Below are 8,928 nucleotides of genomic sequence, written 5' to 3'. Positions count from 1 at the left end.
TGTTTTGTTGATTATCCAGAATGTGTGTATTTTGAATGGCCTATTTTAACCTATTAATAATTGTCCTCAGTTTATGGTTTAAACCCTTAGATTTATCTGGATTTTTTTGATTAAACCCTTAGATTCATCTGGAGCACAACTCAGCTCAGCTGCAACTAAATAATACCAATATTCTTCCAACAAAGAAACACATGGTTAACTTTAATTCTAATTAAGTTACAATCAAAGTCGCTGAGAAAACAAAGACACAAAGACGGAACAATACTATGTAACTACACTTAGGATGGCAGTTGATGCCGAAAAGAGCTTTTCTGTAAAAATTACGTTATTTATGTTGTGTCAAAATGTCAAATATTAAAAGTTTTTTATTTAACCTTAATAAACTTCATCAAGATGATAAAAATCTCTTTAAAAAATGAGAAACTCAACTACAAGTTTAAAAATGCCATAAACGCAGTGATCTTTATAAATAATATATATATATATATATATATATATATATATATATATATATATATATATATATATATATATATATATATATATATATATATATATATATATATATATATATATATATATATATATATATATATATATATATATATATATATATATATATATATATATATGTTGCTGACAAAATTGCGCCTCTCCGGTCTATCGAGCATAGAAGTGATCTTATGGCTCCATGGTTTGATGAGTCTAGAGCAGCTAGAAAATACTGTCGAAGTAAAGAAAGGAAATACAGATGTTGTTTGTCATCAGCGAGTCAAAATGAATGGATTGCTTCTTTGAAAAATAAAACCAAACTATTTTCAATAAAAAGAAATGATTACTGGAAAACGTTGATTGCCGATAGTAATGGTGTAATAAACAAAATTATTGTAAAGGTAACCATAGCTTACTGTTATGTCTGAGTTGTTTAATGCAATTGATAAACAATATGTTTCGCTGCTTACATTCTTGGACACGAGTGCTGCCTTCGATTGCGTAGACCATCAAATACTGATGAATCGCCTACAATATGATTACGGAGTTACTGGAGTTGTAGCTACTTGGTTCAATTCGTACTTGTTTGGCAGAACTCAGCAGGTTTTTTTCGGGAACAAATTATCTGGTATTGAAGCAATGTCATCTGGTGTACCACAAGGCTCAGTCCTGGGACCTGTTCTGTTTGTACTGTACACTGCTGAAGTATATGAAGTAATTAGAATCTTTTGGATTTGTATGTCATGCGTACGCTGATGACATCGAAATAATAGTTAGCAGTGAACCAAAACTGTTTAAAAGTAAAGTTGAATATCTCATGAATGCTTGACTAAAATAGGTAAATAGATGTCAAGAAATTGTCTCAAACTGAATCAAGATAAAACTCAATTTTTACCTGTCGGTACGTGGCAACAGCTTTCTAAAATTAATATTAATTCAGTCAAAATTGATAATAATGAAATACAACTCTGGGAAAATGCAACAAACCTAGGGTGTTTTTTTGACTCGAGATTATCTTTCAAGGATCATATAAAAACCATATCTAAATCATGTTCTTATCAGCTTTGCCAGTTATACCGCGTTCGGAAATATTTACATCAAACAACCATGCAAACACTAAGTCATGCGTTTGTTCATTAACGGTTAGACTACTGTAATAGCTTGTTCAATAGATTACCAGAGAGATTTGTTGCTTTTCTTCAATCGATACAGAATAGAGCTGCAAAAATAACTGTTGGACGTAGAAAGTATGACCATGTGACACCCATTTTAAGAGACCTACATTGGCTAACAGTGAAAAAAAGAATCAACTATAAGATTTGTGTGACTATGTATAAGGCTTTGAACGGGTTGTTACCAGTATATCTAGTAAATAAAATCTTAAAAAAACCAGCTTCTTCAACAGGTGTAAAATTGAGATCAGTCTATGGCAACCTACTGGAAGTGACAACTACTCAACTACAAACTGCAACTAGAAATATTGCCGTGTCAGGACCAATTGCCTGGAACAGTCTTCCGCAATCACTCAGAATGCCTGGACTAAAGCTTGATGATTTTAAAAGGAACTTAAAAACATATTTATTTTGACATAGAAATACTTTATCGATTTTTACTTTATTGGCCTTCACTGATTTCATTTATAATAGAGAGCGCTTTCGAGAAATTTCAATTTTATAATGCGCTTAATAAATTGTTGATATTAATAATATATATATATATATATATATATATATATATATATATATATATCTTTTCTTTTTACTATATATTAATGAAAGTGAAGTAGTTGCCCTTGTCAACAGGTATGGTTTTCTTTGTCACGAGTATACTGATGACATAAAAATGTGTGCTTTATGCTACCCGTCCAAGTTTTCAAATATGTCAGACAAACTTGTTAGATGCATTAATGAAGTCAGTGAATGGTTGGGTAAATATAGATTAAAGATAAACCAAAAAAAACTCAAATCATGCTTATTTGAAATCTTGCAACAACTATCTCTAGTTAAGGAAGACTCTATCTGCATGTGCATAACTGACATCCAATTTTCTGATGCGATCTCAAATATTGGTTTTATCTTTGACAAGCACTTGACGATGGATGAACATGTTACATATTTAGTTAAAAAATTCTCGTTTCAATTAACTCAGTTAGGTCTAACTAAAAAATACCTTAATAAAAATTACACATATATATATATATATTTGGGTGGTTTGTGGTTCGATCATGTTACGCCAATTTTGAATAAGTTGCACTGGTTGAAGGTTGAGAAACGTGTTTTCTTCGAGTTAGCAGTTTTGATGTTTAAATGTGTCAATAATGCAGCACCTCCCTATCTTATTGATAGATTAGAGTCATACAAATCTCATTTTTCAAAATATTCCTTCCGATCAACCGAGCGCAATTTATTTTTTATCCCGACTACAAAGTTAGTGACGGGTTCCCGCAACTTTGCGGTTCTTGGCCCGGTTGTTTGGAATGGTATACATCCTTACTTACCTGACCCTAACCTACCATATTTACAATTTCGAAGTCAGCTTAAAACTTATTTATTTGCACAATGAACGTCCGTCTTATTTGTCTATGATTCAGTAGCGCTTTTGAGTTTCAACAATTAAAAAGCGCTGTATATAAATTTCCGTAATAATAATAATAATATATTATGGATATATATATATATTGCGTGTGTGTGTAAGTGTATGTGTGTGTGTGCATGTGAATGTGTCTGTGTGTGTGGGATGTGTGTTTGGGGTGTGTGTTTGGGGTGTGTGTGTGTGTGTGTGTGTGTGTGTGTGTGTTTGTAGTTTGGAACAAGGTTTTCTTTGATGCTTTGATGCATGTCGTTGAATTAAATGCCCATTGTGCGTTCATAAGTTTTTTAACAAAAAATTTAGCGCCACATAATTGTTTATTTCTATATTTGTTCATATTATTCATGAATTCTGGTTGGCTTACTACAACGCTGGTTTTGCTAAATTGCCATCTTCGGAGCCAAATTGAATTATTATGACGAAAGTTAAAAAATTTGTAACAGTTAATGGATATAAATGAAGTTTTATATCGATAAATTTATATAAAGTAAAAAAAATTAAGTTGAAAAATTAGATTGAAGTTACCAGTTAGCCAATTTTAAATGTTCCTTTTTTAATTGACTTAATTAAATGAAATTAAGTTTAAGTGAAATTAAGTGAATTTTTGTATTTCAACTGGGTAAAAATTCTAAGTTTAAATTTGACTAAAATTTTGTTACCAATTCTGTGCTTTGTTTCTCAAAGCTCGTTTATTAATTTGTTGACAGTGAAACATTCATTTAAATTCATGCGTCTAAAAAAATTCATAGCTTGATGCGTAAATTCATCAATGTCTTTTTACAAAAATGTAATTCTGACAATTAAAAGTAATTTAAATTCAATTATTGTATTTAATACATATCAATTTTCTGAAAATTGTTTTAATCGATAATTTCAAAATATAAAATTAAGATTTTTAGATTAAAATAATAAAATATATTTTTAGCCATATTCAGAATCTTATCAAATGTTAAAAACTTATCAAACGAAATTGTTTTTTTTTCAATTTTTATATAGTAGCTCTATCAAAAGCAGAATTTTATACTTTTACATTTAACTTTCGTGCCACAAAGGCTGTACCTACTATGCACACCATACGAAACACATACAAATTATGTATGCACGGGAAAGCATTGCCTCATACCATAGGATGGTCATTAGGTTTTCGAACCATGTCATCAAGTAATAGCATGGCGAGATCGACTGAGCTAACTCGGTGACGTTTGATAAAAATTTATTACCGGATTCGTTTTTAAAATTTCTTTTTTCAGCTGGTTTGGGGAGAACAGGAACAATGATAGGCTGTTACATGATGAAATATATGAAATTTACAGCGGCGGAAAGCATAGCCTGGCTTAGGATGGCCAGACCTGGTTCAGTTATTGGCATGCAACAAGTTTTTCTCAACGAGTCAGTGTCACATTCAGCTATGACAATAACTATTTTGACAAACAAAAATTTAAAAAAATTAAAATAAACTTTTATATGAAAATATCATAATTAAACGATTTTTTATAAACTGTTTCTTTATTTAAATATAAATTTTATTTCATAACTTTTTGTGATTGACTTATTTTATATCTCGATTTATTTACAGTATACAAAAATTTTTGTGGCAAGATGGGGGTAAAGATCATGAACCTTTGAAATTTGGCTTTAAATATTTTGCTGAAAAAAATTCAACTCATAAACAAGCAGAACACCTGATGCAACAAAATCACAGTGAGGAGCCAATTTCAGCCAGAAATAAAAAACTCGCAGGGTTGATGACTTTTGAAACAAACGAAAAAGAAGATGACACATTTTTCAAATCATGGTCTGAAAAGTTGACACCACAGAATGATCAACAATCTCATCAGCAAAAATTTAAAAAACCTCATAAACCTTCTTTAGATTTTAGGCCAATGCAAACAAATGACTCGACGCTACATCAACATTACGTTAACAATAGCGATGCCAGTGACTTGGCTAAATCGGAATCAATAACACAGGGAGACGTTTTAAACCAAATGAAATTTAAACGGGAAAATGTTTACAGTGATAAAAATAAAGGGTTTATTAATAAAGTTGGAAGTGTAGACGAAGGGTTGAGTTGCATTGGAAATCAGAAAAATGCTGGAATAAGAACTCCATCACTTACTTGTCCTGAAATAGCAATTGGAACTCGGATTCAAAACTCTTCATGGGCTAAGTTAGAAAATATATTTGAAATTATTATTCGAATAAAATTTAATCACGCTATAGCAAAAATTTAATTTGTCTAATAGATGAAAGCAATTTAAAGATTTTTTTTTTCTTTGAAATAACATTTTTATACGATAATTTTCTAATATTTGGCAAATTTCTAAATTTGCAGTTATAAATCAAAGTTAAACAAGCCTGTGAACAAATCCATTGCAAATATAACAGGAATGAAAAAAAGAGTTTCGGCAATTGGCGATGAGTGTGCCAACGCAGCTGAAAATAACAACAACGAATCAATAAATCAAAATCAAACAAAACTGGACAAAAATCTTATTACGAACCCAAATACAATTAATTTGAAAAACAATATTAACATAAATTCTATTAAAAAATCTCAGCAGAATCTTTTTCAGCAGTCAAAACGCCAAAAAAATGTAAACTCGGAATCAGGTTTGAAATCGATAAAAAGCTTGAAAACCATTCCAAAATATTTTTCATCATCTGATGAAATAGTTTTGACAAATCCAACTTTAAATAACCCGTACGAGGAATTTCACCAAAAACATAGAACATCAGTCCTTACCGCAAAAATTCGATATCACAGTTTAGCTTCAAAAAAAAACAACATAAATCAATACGAACGATTGAAAAAATATCAGCAGCCAAGTTTTGACAAATTTCGAGACAGGTTTGATGGAATAAAAATGTTTTATGAACCATTCAAACATTTCAAGTACAAACCTGAAAAAGGTTGGAGCTTGTAAAATTCTTAGTTCTATTAACTTTAAAAAGCACTATTTTCAAATTTTTTTCATTAAATACATTTCTGTTAAAATATGTTATGGCATTTTAATAAAACTGAACCAAGATGTTAAAGGCTTCTTCAAATTTGATTACATTTAAAGAAACTGCGTTCATTTTAATTTAAAATTTTTTTGATTTTAATATATAAAATTTTTTTCTTAAATTTTAGGCCATTTATAATCAAACTCATTTTTGTAATTAATTTAACAAAAATATTTTATTGATTTCTCAGAAAAAAAAGTTGATTTAATGAAAATCAATAACAATTGCTGTTGCAATACATTTACCACACCGGATGAACAACAACGAATTCTTATAAGACAACGAGTTGAAAAGCTAAAGTTGAATCGTCTTACAAAAAAATGTTCTAGTCGAATATTGGAGCAAAATCAAAAAGTATCAGACCAGTCTCAGCAACTGACACAAGAATCAGATGAGCGGAGAGAAACGTTGCAGCAACTTACACAACAAAAACCTGACCAGCCATCATTTAAACAGTTTGCAAACAGAGTCAGCAGTTTTAATTCAGTCAACAAAATGCCTAACACGTTCCTTCACCAAATGTCTATGAATCTCATTCCAGATTGCAAATTCGGTAATTCAATTTATCCAATGGTCCCTGCATATGTCTATCCATATTTACCCTATCACCATAGCAATGATTATGCATATTTTTTAACTTATCCATTGTTATGAGTTAGAAATGAGAGTATTATGCAAACGATTCCTAATACAAATACTATTTAACGTATCAAATCTATTTTTGCATTATATATTCGACTTGAATTTTTTTATTTGGTACAAAAATTAACTATTTAAAAAATTAATTGATTTGTATAAATATTTTAAATAAATTATTGACTTCAATATCACATTTTTCTATAACTTTTCGATTTTCTTGCGCTCAACGTTTTACAAAGACTCTGAAATTATGCGCTAAAAACACAGTTTTACCAAAATAAAAAGTTTTCAAAGTAACTAACTTTATTAAAATTTTGTGAAAAGTTTTTTTAATAAAAAATACAGCAAAATCTTGATGTTTTCTTATAAAAATATACATCGGAGAAAACACCGGTTCTCGTCCGATCACTGTAAACATTTAAATTAAAAGAAACAACCGTGTTAAGTTTTTCATATTATTTTCATTCTCGTCCGATCACCGAAGTTAAGCAACGTCGAGCCCGGTTAGTACTTGGATGGGTGACTGCCTGGGAATAGCGGGTGCTGTAGGCTTTTTCTTTATTTATATATTTTATTTTTATTATCAACGGTTAGTGTCTGGTTGCTTTCGTAATTCGTGGCCGCCGATTACTTTTGCTAAAAATTTCTTCACTTTTTTCTCGCCGTGTAAACATTTAAATGAAATAAAAAACAACCATGCTTTCGTAATTCGGTTTCTAACGATCTCTTTACTTTTAAATTAAAAGAAACAACCGTGTTAAGTTTTTCATCTTATTTTCATTATCGAGATTTTTTCATAGCGATATCAATTGAATGGCGTCGTGGTTGAACAATAGGCGTTACGATTAAATGGTATAACTATAAATTATCTTACGAAGCAGACTCTTTCGTCTACGGCCATATCACGTTGAAAACACCGGTTCTCGTCCGATCACCGAAGTTAAGCGACGTCGAGCCCGGTTAGTACTAGGATGGGTGACCGCCTGGGAATACCGGGTGCTGTAGGCTTTTTCTTTATTCATATATATTTTATTTTTATTATCAACGGTTAGTGTCTGGTTGCTTTCGTAATTCGTGGCCGCCAATTACTTTTGCTAAAAATTTCTTCACTTTTTTATCGCCTTGTAAACATTTAAATGAAATAAAAAACAACCGTGTTAAGTTTTTCATCTTACTTTCATTATCGAGTTTTTTTCAAAGCGATATCAATGAATTGCGTAGTGGTTGAACAATAGGCGTTACGATTAAATGGTATAACTACAAAGGAGCTTACGAAGCAGACTCTTCGGTCTAGGGCCATATCACGTTGAAAACACCGGTTCTCGTCCGATCACTGTAAACATTTAAATTAAACGAAACAACCGTGTTAAGTTTTACATCTTCTTTTCATTATCGTGTTTTTTTAATAGCGATATCAATTGAATGGCGTACGAAACAGACTCTTTCGTCAACGGCCATATCACGTTGAAAACACCGGTTCTCGTCCGATCACCGAAGTTAAGCAACGTCGAGCCCGGTAAGTACTTGGATGGCTGACCGCCTGGGAATACCGGGTGCTGTAGGCTTTTTTTTTCATAAATTTTTTATTTTCAATCAACGGTTAGTGTCTGGTTGCTTTCGTAATTCGGTCTCTAACGATCTCTTCACTTTTTTCTCGCCGTGTAAACATTTAAATTAAAAGAAACAACCGTGTTAAGTTTTTCATCTTATTTGCATTATCGAGTTTTTTTCAAAGCGATATCAATGAATGGCGTCCTGGTTGAACAATAGGCGTAACGACTAAACGGTATATCTATAAAGGAGCTTACGAAACAGACTCTTTCGTCAACGGCCATATCACGTTGAAAACACCGGTTCTCGTCAGATCACTGTAATCATTTAAATTAAAAGAAACAACCGTGTTAAGTTTTTCATCTTATTTTCATTATCGATTTTTTTCAAAGTGATAACAACGATTGGCGTCGTGGTTGAACAATAGGCGTTACGATTAAATGGTAAACTATAATGGAGCTTACGAAGCAGACTCTTTCGTCTACGGCCATATCACGTTGAAAACACCGGTTCTCGTCCGATCACCGAAGTTAAGCAACGTCGAGCCCGGTTGGAACTTGGATGGGTGACCGCCTGGGAATACCGGGTGCTGTAGGCTTTTTCTTTTTTCATATATATTTTATTTTTAATCAACCGGTTAGTGTCTGG

The 8,928-nt window shown here is 31.5% G+C and overlaps 1 protein-coding gene across 1 annotated transcript in view; it reads left to right on the top strand.

Annotated features, from left to right (window-relative positions):
* HELRODRAFT_91786 (hypothetical protein) overlaps positions 1-4,537 on the top strand; it is a gene marked incomplete at both ends in the record, with an annotated part of 39,774 nt that extends 35,237 nt beyond the window's left edge. Inside the window, one exon of the mRNA XM_009013162.1 lies at positions 4,332-4,537. Coding sequence (XP_009011410.1) covers positions 4,332-4,537 — 206 coding nt within the window. The remainder of the gene's footprint in view (positions 1-4,331) is intronic.
* Positions 4,538-8,928: the final 4,391 nt, after the last annotated feature.

Source organism: Helobdella robusta (genome assembly GCF_000326865.2).
Source record: "Helobdella robusta unplaced genomic scaffold HELROscaffold_111, whole genome shotgun sequence".
NCBI lineage: Eukaryota > Metazoa > Annelida > Clitellata > Rhynchobdellida > Glossiphoniidae > Helobdella > Helobdella robusta.
This window is presented reverse-complemented; position numbering and strand designations above follow the sequence as displayed.